The following is a 14,765-nucleotide window of genomic DNA, read 5'->3' as shown; positions in this document are numbered from 1 at the left end:
GGGCATTTGTTTTGCTTTCTTCAACTTCTCCTTCCTCTAGGCTTGGAACAGTTCTTGAAGGCATTAGGGATCTGAAGTTGTCTGGACTCGGGTGGGTGACAGAGAGACTTAGGACAGGGGGTCAGAGTGCACGTGCTTCAGCAACCTCTTGTGAAGATGACCTTGGGTGGTGTCCCAAAATAAAGATTGTTTTTCTCTTTTTCTATCCTGATCTCTCCTCCATGCTACTTTCCTCTGACATCTATATTGTTACGAAGGCAGGAATTTTATTGGACTAAATTAAATGTTTCTTTTCATATGTTCCTTCTCTCACTCCCTTCTCTCTCATTCATTTTTTTTTTTTTATTCTAATTGAGAGCCAATAAGTAATAGGAACTACTAGACTCGATGGACGTGAGTCTGAGTGAACTCCGGGAGTTGGTGATGGACAGGGAGGCCTGGTGTGCTGCGATTCATGGGGTCGCAAAGAGTTGAACACGACTGAGTGACTGATCTGAACTGAGACACTGAGGATACAGAATCCGTTAGATAGGGTTTTACTCTCAAGACTCACATTTTAGAGGAAAATATTCCCTCTTCTTTCCTAGGATCATGCAAGGGAAAGGGGGACTCCTGAGACAGACTGATCATTCATTTCTCATGCACCTCTTAATAAACAAATAGTTATTCAGGATTTATTATTTGCTATGTTCTACCTTAGGTATTACTAGTTAAGAATAATACAGTTGGAAACATGCTTTTTTTTTTTTTTTGATTTATAGGTATTTTATTTTTACAATTTACCACCTTTCTGAGTTTACTAAGCACTAACTGGGGCTTCTAGATACAAAATTATTTCACTTCTAAAAAGAAAACAGTGGGTATATGTATAACTGGTTTTGTTTGCCACTTGGCTGTATATCGAAAACCAACGCAACATTGTAAATCAACTACACTATAATCAATTCTTTTAAAAAGCCCTTTCAGAATATTTCAGCCTATGTTGTTTGCCTCTCATCCCTTACCACTCCTTTTTTAACCTCCTCCCTGACCTCATGATTAGCACTGTTTTCTTCTGAAGGTGACAATGAGTGGCTAGCCATTGATTCACTCACTTGTTTAAGATAATTACTTGGTTACTTTTTTTTTTTAGCTTTTCTTTCTTTTTTTTTTAATTTTATTTTATTTTTAAACTTTACATAATTGTATTAGTTTTGCCAAATATCAAAATGAATCCGCCACAGGTATACATGTGTTCCCCATCCTGAACCCTCCTCCCTCCTCCCTCCCCATACCATCCCTCTGGGTCGTCCCAGTGCACTAGCCCCAAGCATCCAGTATCGTGCATCGAACCTAGACTGGCAATTCGTTTCTTACATGATATTTTACATGTTTCAATGAAACATGCTTATTTTTATTTCATTTCTTTCCAGGTTACTCTGGAGCTGTAGATTTTGCCAGGCAGTTTTCTGTATGGGAACAAAGGAGGAGCTGGGTCTCAGTACTAAGATAAGACTCTCCCAGAATGAAGTGGGAAATTTGCTAGTGGTTGGATTTCTGCTTTGTGCATAAACAAAAATAAAAGATTGAAGGAGAGGCAAAAGAGGAGGGGTTGAAACGGTAAGAAATGAGAGGAGAAAGATAGTGGAAATGGCTGTTGGAGCTGTGAAGATTTTCTTTACTGTTTTTCCCCCAGTTTAAGGAGAGCTGATTGACCTATATTAATATGTAAGTTTAAGGTGCACAGCATGAGAATATAAATACACACACACACACACATACACACACATATAAATGTGTATTGCAATAGGTTCAGTTAATATCCATCATCTAAAAACTTCTAATCAGGAAAATCTTGAAAGTTAGCTATGGTTGAGAAAATTTCACACATTGAGTTTTGGGGAAGTCATTTTGGCTTATATATGGTTCAGCCTGGAGTTTGTGTGAACCTGAAGAGCCTGTCAAACACACACAGTAGGTCTGCTTCAATCATTAAGGTAAAGAATATCTGTTTTGAAGATAAAGATATGACATCTGTGTTTAACTTCCTTGAAGAAAGGTTCCTTTCCTAGACACCAGGGTCCTGCTGTCTCATTCTATATCTACTTATCCTGTCTCTTTTGGAAGCTTGAAGGAATATACCCAGGTAATGTTTGATGTGTGTTCTGTGTTCTGATAAGATATATGACTATGCTAAAAATCATGCTTCAGTGGAGCAGTTTCTCAGAGTTATCTGAGAGGCTGTCTTCTGGGCTATAGTCCTCAGTTTGGCTCATATAAAACTCTTCTCTATTCCTCAAAATATTCCATCATCTCATAAAGGTATAAGATAAAGAAAAGCAAGAAGAAAAGAAAAAAAAAAACTTTTCTCCTTGTGATGTTACTAGTTGGGATTTACTTTCTTATCAGATTTTGTATATATCATACAATGCTGTTAACTATAGTCATCATATAGTACAAGTTAATATTTACCTTACACTGGAAATTTGTACCTTTTAATTACTTTCCTCCAATTGCCTTTCCTCCTACCCTCCATCTCTGATAACCATATGTTTGACCTTTTTTTCCCTAAGAGTTTGGTTTTCCCTAGATTCCTCATGTATGTGAGATCATATTGCATTTGTCTTTATTTGTCTGACATTTCACTGAGCAAAATGCCTTCATGGTCCATGCATGTCATCACAAATAGTAGAATTTCCTAATTTTTACAGCTGAATAATATTCCATTGCTTTATCTATGCCTTCTTTATCCATTCATCCATTAAGGAAACCTAGGTTCTTTCTATGTGTTGGGTGTTGTAAATAATGCTGTCATGAACATGGGGGTGCAGATACCTTTCTGAGTTATTGGTTTCATTTCCTTTGAATGTATTCCCAGAAATGGAATTGCTGATATATATGGTGGCTTCATTTTTAGTTCTTTGAAGATCCTTCATATGTTTATTGAGAAGATTTTCTTGTGTGGTGACTGGGTCCTCTGTGGATGGCTGCCATTGGTTTTGTGGAGGTTTTTCCATTTTGCTTGACTAGGGGAGGGCACTGGGGTCAGAGCAACTAAGGCTTCTGTTTTTCATGCTGAGATAGCTTTGAGATGAAGGTTTTCTGTCTCCTCTCCTTTCTCATGACTTTTCCTCCTTTTATGAGGCTGCAGTAGAGCTTGGCTTAGAAGGTAAAACTAGGTTTCCTGGCCAATGTCCTCCTAAGAGCTGCCTTCACCTCCTGGTTCTTCAGACTGTAGATAAGGGGGTTCAGTAGGGGGTCACCACACTGTACTGCATGGATAGCACTTGCTCCAGGGCTGAGCCAGAAGCTGGAGTCATGTACCTTGAAGGGAATTGCACAAAGGGAAAAAATGAGCTCAGGACAATGACCACAATGCTGTTGGCAGCCAGGGTCCATTCCATCCTAGATTCTGCAAAGAGCATCCTCAGGGCTGAGTCAGCTATCACCGATAGAAGCATCTAGAAATGACTGTATTATCAGTGAGAAGTCTGTCATTTCTGCCTTCAAACACTTCCATACATGAATTATCTAATGCAAAACATTATAGGAGCTACCCCGAGGCAAAAGGACGTTCTGCAGTATATGAAGTGCTACGGGTTAGAATAGAACTAAAAATGATTTCATGCATTTCTCTCGTACTTCATACATTTCAAAGTGTCTTTTCTTAATAGTTATGATGATGATGAGGATTTTTTTTCTCTTTTTTCTCTCATATGCACAACTGTATGTTCCCATCTTGTGGTGATAATTCCATTGTTGGGCTAGCATATGCAAAACTATATGCTAGTCCAATAATGTTGTCATTTTTTCCAAACATTTATGGGGAATTAACCCAGAATCACAGCACTTTATTTTTACAATGCTTAGTGGAATAAAATTGTGTCCTTTTAAACATATTTGTCTTTGGCTTAGAAAAGAAGCCAAGCTTTGTAAATAAAGTGAACTATAAAAATGTATTTAGCATGAGATATGATTCCAAAATAGTAAGAATTAAAAGGATGTACTTCGTTAAGTATCACAAGGAGTATTTCCCAAAGAAGCATTGGAAAACAAATTTTTGCAGTTGTTCCATTATCATTGGAACATTCTTTTTTGGGTTTGGTGTGCTTGATTAAGAAAGATATTCATCTTACTGTCATTTTTTAATCTTTTAATTTCATACTCCTAACATATCTGTGAAATAGGTGGGAGAAATCTCCTACCCTCTTGGGAAAATGAGGATACAGAGACAAAGAGAGCTCAAGAGATTTTCCCACAGGCTCAGGTGAGCTCTCCTAGACCATTCCTTATCCTTTCACACCCTATGACTTCTGTCCAGAAAAAAAAAAAAAAAGCAGGTGAGAGAAGTTTAGAGCAATTTTAGTAAATCCATCTCCAGTTCACTAGTAGAGAGTATAGGCCATAGTTACTCTGTTCCCTGGGAAGCAAGGACTCATCAGGTATTGCTGTTTATATTTCAGAGAAACGTAGTAGAAAAGAGCTTGAGGTGTCCAGTCAGTAAGACTTGGTTTTTATTTTGGCTTCATTCCTAGCTTGTTCTGGAAAGTTTTGTAGGGTACTTGGTTACTCCTAAAAATCAAGTTTCTTATCAGAAAATGAGATTAATAATATTTCTCTTTTGGTGTGGTGTGATGTATACTAAAATTGAGCTTGATTATGTAAATCAGCTGTTATGTAATAAACACCTAATAAATAGTTAAGGCAGAAATAAGCTGTGGAGACACCAATTTCCAGTAGGAAAGAGAAATGGCATCTGTTGCAAGGATGATATAATTTACTTATTTTTGTCTAGCACTAATAAAAGTCTAGCAAAAGTCTGTATTATTTTCTTTTGGTGACTCTGAAATCATAGGTTAATGAAAGTAAGAAAGTCTTTACTTCTTGTATAAACTTATTTTGCAGAGTTAGACAATTGAGGCCTCAGAAAGAAAATGGATTAAAAAAAAAATAATTCACGCATTAGGTCCACAGCGGAGCCAGAACTAGAACCTAGGCTTATTGATTCCAGTATAATTCTTTTCTTGCCACTTTGCAATGCTCTGTCTACAGGGCAAGTTTACTTAGGGTGAAAAACACACTGCATTTGTAGGCCAAGTTTTAGCAATGACATACCTGAAAATTCCAGAACCATAAAATATGATGACCACAAGAAAATGGGATGAGCAGGTAGAGAAGATCTTGTTCCAACCTGTGGCAGAGTTCATTCCCAGGGCTGTCAGGATAATACGGGTATAAGAACCCACCAATATGACAAAGGTGCCAAGGCCCAGGACCACCATGGTGGTCAGGATGGAGAACACACTAATGTAGGGGTCAGAACAGGCCAACAGGAGCACTGGAGGAAGCTCACAGGCAAAACTGCGGATTAGGTTGGGGCCACAGAAGTGCTGCTGAGCCAGGAGGATGGTATTAAGCAGGCCAGTCCCCATTCCTATGGCCCAGGAGGCTCCCGCAAGGCCAGCACACACCTTCTTATTCATGGTCACCACATACAGCAGCGGGTGGCACACAGCCTGGTACCGGTCATAGGCCATGACTGAAAGGAGGCAAGTTTCAGTGGCCCCAAGAAATATAACAAAGAAGATCTGGATGAAACAGTCAAGAAAGCATATAGTCTTCCACTTGGAAAGCAGGTTCTTTAGCAGCTTAGGCACAATGATTGAGGCATAGAAAGCATCCAGGCAGGAGAGGTGACTGAGGAAGAAGTACATAGGGGTGTGGAGGTGGGAGTCAGTCCTGATCACCAGCAGCATCAGCAGGTTCACTGTGAGAATCAGGAGGTAAATCACCAGGAATATTACAAAGAGTACTACCTGGATCTGAGGGTTGTTGGATAGTCCTTGGAGAATAAAGAAAGTGACTGTGGTTGTGTTGCCAGCTTCCATGGAGCACTGGAGTTTCTCTTTAGAAGGACAAGAACAGAAAAGAATGCTCCAATGTGCTATGAGTCTCAGAGAATGGCTTGAGATGAGGTGTTACGAATAAAGCCTCAGGGCTGACCCAGATCAGATTGTGTAGCAGAGGCAACCTTGCTATGTCAGACCTCATCAGTCCTGCCCAGCTCAAAGCAATAATCTATTGGCTGCGGTGGAGATGGTGGGAAGGAAGATGGAGAGGCTCACACCTAGAAAGGAAGAAGAGAAAAGAGATTATTCAGACTGGAGAAGGAAAGGAAGGGAGTTGTAAATAGCCTCCAGAGCACTGAGAAGTGCTCTTCTCCAGTTCCCAAAGTAACTGAATTCAAAGCACAGGAAGACTCACTGGCATAGTGAGTAAGCAATAAAGATTTTGGCTGACCTAAGGCTCATAGTCCATGATGCAGGTTTGAGTGATTGGTAGAGGTACTGTGACAGTGGATGATGGCACAAAGCCGTTCTCTGTCACTGTGAGTTCATGAATCAGTCACTTGAGTTTCTCATTAAAAGAAAATCTGGAAAAACTAGACATTTTAAAATCTGTTCCAGCTTAGAAATTCTACAGATTGGGAGCCAATCTTCCTTGGGTATCTCTGGTACTAAATGGAAACTTTCTCCCCTTCTGTGTCAACAGAAGCAGAAGTGGCACAGGAGTAGTTGTTTTCATGGAAGTCAGGCAGGAGGAAGCCGTCAAGTGGGAGGCAAGGGTTGTGTACTGCAGTGACTCCAAGGGCTTCCCATTCCAAGATTCTGTGAATTTATAATGTCCACTGTTTGTACTGTAATCTCATCACTTAACATGAGGGTCCATGACGACTGTGCTATTCTCTGAGTTGGTACTAGAGGATTTGGATGAAGCCAGGTCAAATTTGGACCACGTTCTGTGCATCACAGAGATAGTAAAAGAGAAAAAGAGGGGAGATAAAAGACCACCTAGAACATGTGGCAAAATGAACAGTCAAGAGGATTTAGTGCAGAGCAAAGCAAGATATTGTCTTCCCCTCTGTCCCCTTGAAGGGTAACTCAGGAGGAGGATAAATGAGAATCTGATCTCTATTTATGGCTTGTATACTCAGGAGTTCCCAGATTGGATAGTTTTAAGATAAGATGGAGCTGAACGAGAAGAATATTTGTCTTCACGTGGGTTCCCTACAACAAGAGACACTCTCAGTGGTGGATATTTGGGATTCTTTCTAACACTGGAGCAAAAGCCACAGATATGGCTAGGGCTTCATGGACTACCGACAACTTTGTCTTTCCTTTAGAAGATGCAGAGGTGGAGATTTTGAGCAAGGAAATATCCCTATAGTCCTTCTGTCCAATGAGAAAATTTCTTGACTTTGCCTCCAAAATAACAATGGCCAGAGGGACCTGATCTCAGCCCTAGACCTTGGAGAGTGTTGGCGGTCCCTGGAGAGGCCCTTAAGCAGGAGGCCTGCTCTGATCTGAATGAGTCCTCCAGGGCCAACGTTCCTCCCTGTATTACTCTTGTTTCAGTGGGTTGCAAGAGGTACCCTTGGGTGGCTAAGAGTTTCTCAAGATGAAGATAGAGGCTTTTCTATAAGAGACTCTATAAACAGAGTCTCTCTTTTAAGATTTAGAAACCTTAAAACTACGGTTTCTTAGTTTTAAATCTTGTTATTCCTTTCTCTTTCCCCTCCTTCCTTCTTTTTCTTATCTTTTTGTTAATTTTTTTAGAAATAGGTATGTATTCATTTGTTACTTTTGGCTGCACTGGGTCCTCATTGCTCATGTGTGCTTTCTCTAGCTGTGAAGAGTGGGGGCTACTACTCACTGCAGTGTTGCATGGGCTTCTCACTGCGGTGGTGTCTCCTGCTGTGGAACACAGGATCTGTGTGCACACGGGCACCTAGCTGCAGCACACGGCTCAGTAGTTGCAGCACATGGGCTCAGTAGTTGCAGCTTGCTGGCTCTAAGGTATATGGGCTTCAATAGTTGCGGCACAGGGGCTCATTTGTTGCGGCTTGAGGGCTCACGAGCATGTGCTCAGAAGTTGTGGCCTGTGGGCTTAGTTGCACTGTGGCATGTAGAATCTTCCTGGACCAGGGACTGAACTCATGTCCCCAGCATTGGCAGGCAGATTCCCATCCATTACACCACCAGGGAATTCCTTTTTCTGTTCAATTTTAAATAATATTTGTGATTATAGAAATAAAATGATAAAAGATAAAATACAAAAAGATATTTTAGGAAACTGGAGCCTATTATACAGAGTGAAGTAAGCCAGAAAGAAAAACACCAATACAGTATACTAATGCATATATATGGAATTTAGAAAGATGGTAACGATAACCCTGTATACAGGACAGCAAAAGAGACACTGATGTATAGAACAGTCTTTTGGACTCTGTGGGAGAGGGAGAGGGTGGGATGATTTGCTAGAATGGCATTGAAACATGTATAATATCATATGAGAAACGAATTGCCAGTCCAGGTTTGTTGCATGATACAGGATGCACGGGGCTGGTGCACTGGGATGACCCAGAGGGATGGTATGGGGAGGGAGGTGGAAGGGGGGTTCAGGATGGGAAACATGTGTATGCCCCTGGCGGATTCATGCTGATGTGTGGCAAAACAAATACAATATTGTAAAGTAATTAGCCTCCAATTAAAATAAATAAATTTAAATTAAAAAAATAAAAATAAAAATGAAAAAGTATGTTTAAATAAGTTCATGATAACAGGCAAAAATGCAAATTTATTATGCTATCCAATATTAATTCTTTAATTTTTTGCAATTTGAAAAAATCCAGGTAGGTTAAAACTGTAAAACAGTTCTGGGTTAGTAGATGCAAACTAGTATATGTAAAATGAATAAACAACAAGGTCCTACTATATAGCACAGGAAATTTATTTTCAATATCCTGTCATAAACAATAATAGGAAAAAGAACGTGTAAATGTTTTTGATGAATGTTTTTGATGTATGGCAGAAATTAACACAACACTTGATATCATCTAACTTCAGTTAAAAGGGCTTCCCTAGTGGCTCAGACAGTAGGAGAATGCGGGAGATGGGGTTTGATCCCTGGGTCAGGAAGATCGTCTGGAGAAGGGAAAGGCTATCCATTCCAGTATTCTTGCCATGGAGAATTCCATGGACCGAAAAGCCTGATAGGCTATAGCTCATGGGGTTACAAAGAGTCAGACATGACTGAGTAACTTTCACTTTCAGTTAAAAAGGAAAAAAAAAACACTTAAAATTTTAACTGTGGTAGAACCTTTTTATTATGGAAAATTTTAAGCATATATAGAAGTAAAAAGAATAGTGTAATAATCCTGTATCCATCACCCAGCTTCAACAATTATCAACTCACTGACACTTTGATCACATGTGATTGAAAAATGTAATCTCTATTATGAACATTGGGGTACACGTGTCTCTTTCAATTCTGGTTTCCTCAGTGTGTATGCCCAGCAGTGGGATTGCTGGGTCATACGGCAGTTCTATTTCCAGTTTCTTAAGGAATATCCACACTGTTCTCCATAGTGGCTGTACTAGTTTGCATTCCCACCAACAGTGTAAGAGGGTTCCCTTTTCTCCACACCCTCTCCAGCGTTTATTGCTTGTAGACTTTTGGATTGCAGCCATTCTGACTGGTGTGAAATGGTACCTCATAGTGGTTTTGATTTGCATTTCTCTGATAATGAGTGATGTTGAGCATCTTTTCATGTGTTTGTTAGCCATCTGTATGTCTTCTTTGGAGAAATGTCTGTTTAGTTCTTTGGCCCATTTTTTGATTGGGTCATTTATTTTTCTGGAGTTGAGCTGTAGGAGTTGCTTGTATATTTTTGAGATTAGTTGTTTGTCAGTTGCTTCATTTGCTATTATTTACTCCTGTTCTGAAGGCTGTCTTTTCACCTTGCTTATAGTTTCCTTTGTTGTGCAGAAGCTTTTAAGTTTAATTAGGTCCCATTTGTTTATTTTTGCTTTTATTTCCAATATTCTGGGAGGTGGGTCATAGAGGATTCTGCTGTGATGTATGTCGGAGAGTGTTTTGCCTATGTTCTCCTCTAGGAGTTTTAAAATTTCTGGTCTTACGTTTAGATCTTTAATCTGTTTTGAGTTTATTTTTGTGTATGGTGTTAGAAGTGTTCTAGTTTCATTCTTTTACAAGTGGTTGACCAGTTTTCCCAGCACCACTTGTTAAAGACATTGTCTTTAATCCATTGTATATTCTTGCCTCCTTTGTCAAAGATAAGGTGTCCATAGGTGCGTGGATTTATCTCTGGGCTTTCTATTTTGTTCCATTGATCTATATTTCTGTCTTTGTGCCAGTACCATACTGTCTTGATGACTGTGGCTTTGTAGTAACAATAACCCTGTATCAGATCAGATCAGATCAGTCCCTCAGTCGTGTCCGACTCTTTGCGACCCCATGACTTGCAGCACGCCAGGCCTCCCTGTCCATCATCAACTCCCGGAGTTCACTCAGACTCACGTCCATCAAGTCAGTGATGCCATCCAGCCATCTCATCCTCTGTCGTCCCCTTCTCTTCTTGCCCCCAATCCCTCCCAGCATCAGAGTCTTTTCCAATGAGTCAACCCTTCGCATGAGGTGGCCAAAGTACTGGAGTTTCAGCTTTAGCATCATTCCTTCCAAAGAAATCCCAGGGCTGATCTCCTTCAGAATGGACTGGTTGGATCTCCTTGCAGGCCAAGGGACTCTCAAGAGTCTTCTCCAACACCACAGTTCAAAAGCATCAATTCTTCGGCGCTCAGCCTTCTTCACAGTCCAACTCTCACATCCATACATGACCACAGGAAAAACCATAGCCTTGACTAGATGGACCTTTGTTGACAAAGTAGTGTCTCTGCTTTTCAATATGCTATCTAGGTTGGTCATAACTTTCCTTCCAAGGAGTAAGGGTCTTTTAACTTCATGGCTGCAGTCACCATCTGCAATGATCTTGGAGCCCAGAAAAATAAAGTCAGCCACTGTTTCTACTGTTTCCCCATCTATTTCCCATGAAGTGATGGGACCAGATGCCATGATCTTCGTTTTCTGAATGTTGAGCTTTAAGCCAACTTTTTCACTCTCTTCTTTCACTTTCATCAAGAGGCTTTTTAGTTCCTCTTCACTTTCTGCCATAAGGGTGGTGTCATCTGCATATCTGAGGTTATTGATATTTCTCCCGACAATCTTGATTCCAGTTTGTGTTTCTTCCAGTCCAGCGTTTCTCATGATGTACTCTGCATGTAAGTTAAATAAACAGGGTGACAATATACAGTCTTGACGAACTCCTTTTCCTATTTGGAACCAGTCTGTTGTTCCATGTCCAGTTCTAACTGTTGCTTCCTGACTTGCATATAAATTTCTCAAGAGGCAGATCAGGTGGTCTGGTATTCCCATCTCTTTCAGAATTTTCCACAGTTTAGTGTGATCCACACAGGCAAAGGCTTTGGCATAGTCAATAAAGCAGAAATAGATGCTTTTCTGGAACTCTCTTGCTTTTTCCATGATCCAGCAGATGTTGGCAATTTGGTCTCTGGTTCCTCTGCCTTTTTGAAAACCAGCTTGAACATCTGGAAGTTCATGGTTCATGTATTGCTGAAGCCTGGCTTGGAGAATTTTGAGCATTACTTTACTAGCATGTGAAATGAATGCAATTGTGTGGTAGTTTGAGCATTCTTTGGCATTGCCTTTCTTTGGGATTGGAATGAAAACTGACCTTTTCCAGTCCTGTGGCCACTGCTGAGTTTTCCAGATTTGCTTGCATATTGAGTGCAGCACTTTCACAGCATCATCTTTCAGAATTTGGAATAGCTCAACTGGAATTCCATCACCTCCTCTAGCTTTGTTCGTAGTGATGCTTTCTAAGGCCCACTTAACTTCACATTCCAGGATGTCTGGCTCTAGGTCAGTGATCACACCATCGTGATTATCTGGGTCGTGAAGATCTTTTTGTACAATTCTTCTGTGTATTCCTGCCACCTCTTCTTAATATCTTCTGCTTCTGTTAGGTCCATACCATTTCTGTCCTTTATCAAGCCCATCTTTGCATGAAATGTTCCTTTGGTGTCTCTGATTTTCTTGAAGAGATCCTAGTCTTTCCCATTCTGTTGTTTTCCTCTATTTCTTTGCATTGATCACCAAGAAGGCTTTCTTATCTCTTCTTGCTATTCTTTGGAACTCTGTATTCAGATGTTTATATCTTTCCTTTTCTCCTTTGCTTTTCGCTTCTCTTCTTTTCACAGCTATTTGTAAGGCCTGCCCAGACAACCATTTTGCTTTTTTGCACTTCTTTTCCATGGGGATGGTCTTGATCCCCATCTCCTGTACAATGTCACGAACCTCTGTCCATAGTTCATCAGGCACTCTATCTATCAGATCTAGGCCCCTAAATCTATGTCTCACTTCCAGTGTATAATCATAAGGGATTTGATTTAGGTTATACCTGAATGGTCTAGTGGTTTTCCCTACTTTCTTCAATTTAAGTCTGAATTTGGCAATAAGGAGTTCATGGTCTGAGCCACAGTCAGCTCCTGGTCTTGTTTTTGCTGACTATATAGAGCTTCTCCATCTTTGGCTGAAAAGAATATAATCAGTCTGATTTCGGTGTTGACCATCTGGTGATGTCCATGTATAGAGTCTTCTCTTGTGTTGTTGGAAGAGGGTGTTTGTTATGACCAGTGCATTTTCTTGGCAAAACTCTATTAGTCTTTGCCCTGCTTTATTCTGTATTCCAAGGCCAAATTTGCCTGTTACTTCAGGTGTTTCTTGACTTCCTACTTTTGCATTCCAGTCCCCTATAATGAAAAGGACATCTTTTTTGAGTGTTAGTTCTAAAAGCTCTTATAGGTCTTCATAGAACCGTTCAACTTCAGCTTCTTCAGCATTACTGGTTGGGGCATAGACTTGGATTACTGTGATATTGAATGGTTTGCCTTGGAAACGAACAGAGATCATTCTGTTGTTTTTGAGATTGCATCCAAGTACTGCATTTCAGACTCTTTTGTTGACCATGATGGCCACTCCATTTCTTCTGAGGGATTCCTGCCCGCAGTAGTAGATATAATGGTCATTTGATTTAAATTCACCCATTCCAGTCCATTTCAGTTCTCTGATTCCTAGAATGTCGACATGCACTCTTGCCATCTCTTGTTTGACCACTTCCAATTTGCCTTGATTCATGGACCTGACATTCCAGGTTCCTATGCAATATTGCTCTTTACAGCATTGGACCTTGCTTCTATCACCAGTCACATCCACAGCTGGGTATTCTTTTTGCTTTGGCTCCATCCCTTCATTCTTTCTGGAGTTATTTCTCCACTGATCTCCAGTAGCATATTGGGCACCTACTGATCTGGTGAGGTTCTCTTTCAGTATCCTATCATTTTGCCTTTTCATACTGTTCATGGGGTATGAGACAGCAAAAGAGACACTGATGTATAGAACAGTCTTTTGGACTCTTTGGGAGAGGGAGAGGGTGGGATGATTTGGGAGAATGGCATTGAAACATATATAATATCATATATGAAACGAGTCGCCAGACCAGGTTCGATGCAAGATACTGGATGCTTGGGGCTGGTGCACTGGGACGACCCAGAGGGATGATACAGGGAGGGAGGAGGGAGGAGGGTTCAGGATGGGGAACACGTGTATACCTGTGGCAGATCATGTTGATATATGGCAAAACCAATACAATATTGTAAAGTTAAAAAATAAAATAAAATAAATGGAAAAAAATGTAATCTCTATATTACATGAACAGTCAAATATTTAAAACATGAACTTGTTCAAAGGTAGAAAAGGATAGGTATCGAAGAGCAATTATCAGTGTTTGCCACAGATAAGGACTGAATGATGGTTGATTGAATAAATTCCTGCTGCTGCTGCTGCTGCATCGCTTCAGTCGTGTCCGACTCTGTGCGACCCCAGAGACGGCAGCCCACCAGCTCCCCCCGTCCCTGGGATTCTCCAGGCAAGAATACTGGAGTGGGTTGCCATTTCCTTCTCCAATGCATGAAAGTGAAAAGTGAAAGTGAAGTCGCTCAGTCGTGTCTGACTCTTTGTGACCCCATGGGGTAGCAGCCCACCAGGCTCCTCTGTCCATGGGATTTTCCAGGCAAGAGTACTGGAGTGGGTTGCCATTGTGTTCTCCGGAATAAATCCCTAGGAGATAACAAAGCAACAATAGGCAAGGAACTTGGGTTTTTCACTCTGGACCATCCAATACTATTGAGCTTCAGAAAAAAATAATCTTTTAATTTGTTTGATTCACTTTATTTTGGAACCTCTTCTGTAATAGCTTTATCCTTTATCTTCCTAAAACAGAGGTCCTAACTAACTCTAATTATTTCCAACTTCCCACCACCAAAAAAAGGTTGCAGTTACACATTCTTTTGTGTTTGCCTTCAGAAGTAAGTCTATTATGTTTGAGATGTACGTTAGGTGATCTCTGAGCTACAAAGGGTAAGAGGAAATATTACTATAGACAAAAGTAAAAAGTAAAACTTTTATTACAAGAGTTTGAACTACATACTCAGAAATATTGTTGCTGTTGTTCAGTTGCTGAGTCATATCACACTCTTTGCGACCCCATAGACTACAGCATGCCAGGCTTCTCTGTCCTTCACCATCTCCTCAAATTTGCTCAAACTCAAGTCTGTTGTGTTGAGGATGCCATTCAACCACCTCATTCTCTGTTGCTTCCTTCTCCTTCTGCCCTCAATCTTTCCCAGCATCAGGGTCTTTCCCAATGAATCAGTTCTCTGTATCAGGTGGCCAATGTATGGTAGCTTCAGCTTCAGCTTCAGTCCTACCAATGAATATTCAGGGTTGATTTCCTTTAGGATTAACTGGTTTGATCTCCTTGCTACCCAAGTGACTCTTAAGAGTCTTCT

General features: G+C 40.5%; 1 protein-coding gene across 1 annotated transcript; it reads right to left on the bottom strand.

Moving 5' to 3' along the window:
• Window positions 1–3,227: 3,227 nt before the first annotated feature.
• LOC102276181 (olfactory receptor 8S1) lies at window positions 3,228–5,867 on the bottom strand. The gene is made up of 2 exons (XM_005896411.2): window positions 5,095–5,867; window positions 3,228–3,303 (listed from the first exon to the last, which is right to left on the bottom strand). The coding sequence occupies exons 1-2, from the start codon at window positions 5,865–5,867 to the stop codon at window positions 3,228–3,230; spliced, it is 849 nt and encodes a 282-aa protein (XP_005896473.2).
• Between the last annotated feature and the right edge of the window lie 8,898 nt (window positions 5,868–14,765).

This window comes from Bos mutus, chromosome 5 (genome assembly GCF_027580195.1).
Source record: "Bos mutus isolate GX-2022 chromosome 5, NWIPB_WYAK_1.1, whole genome shotgun sequence".
Lineage (NCBI taxonomy): Eukaryota > Metazoa > Chordata > Mammalia > Artiodactyla > Bovidae > Bos > Bos mutus.
The sequence above is the reverse complement of the archived record's forward strand: the minus strand, read 5'-3'. Positions and strand labels throughout refer to the sequence as shown.

Excerpts from the sequence above, each read along its gene's own strand:
- LOC102276181 (XM_005896411.2), bottom strand. The coding sequence starts at position 5,867 with ATGGAAGCTGGCAACACAACCACAGTCACTTTCTTTATTCTCCAAGGA. Across the intron at positions 3,304-5,094 it reads TATGGTTCTGGAATTTTCAG|GTACATGACTCCAGCTTCTG; the intron begins GTATGTCATTGC and ends ATTCCCTTCAAG.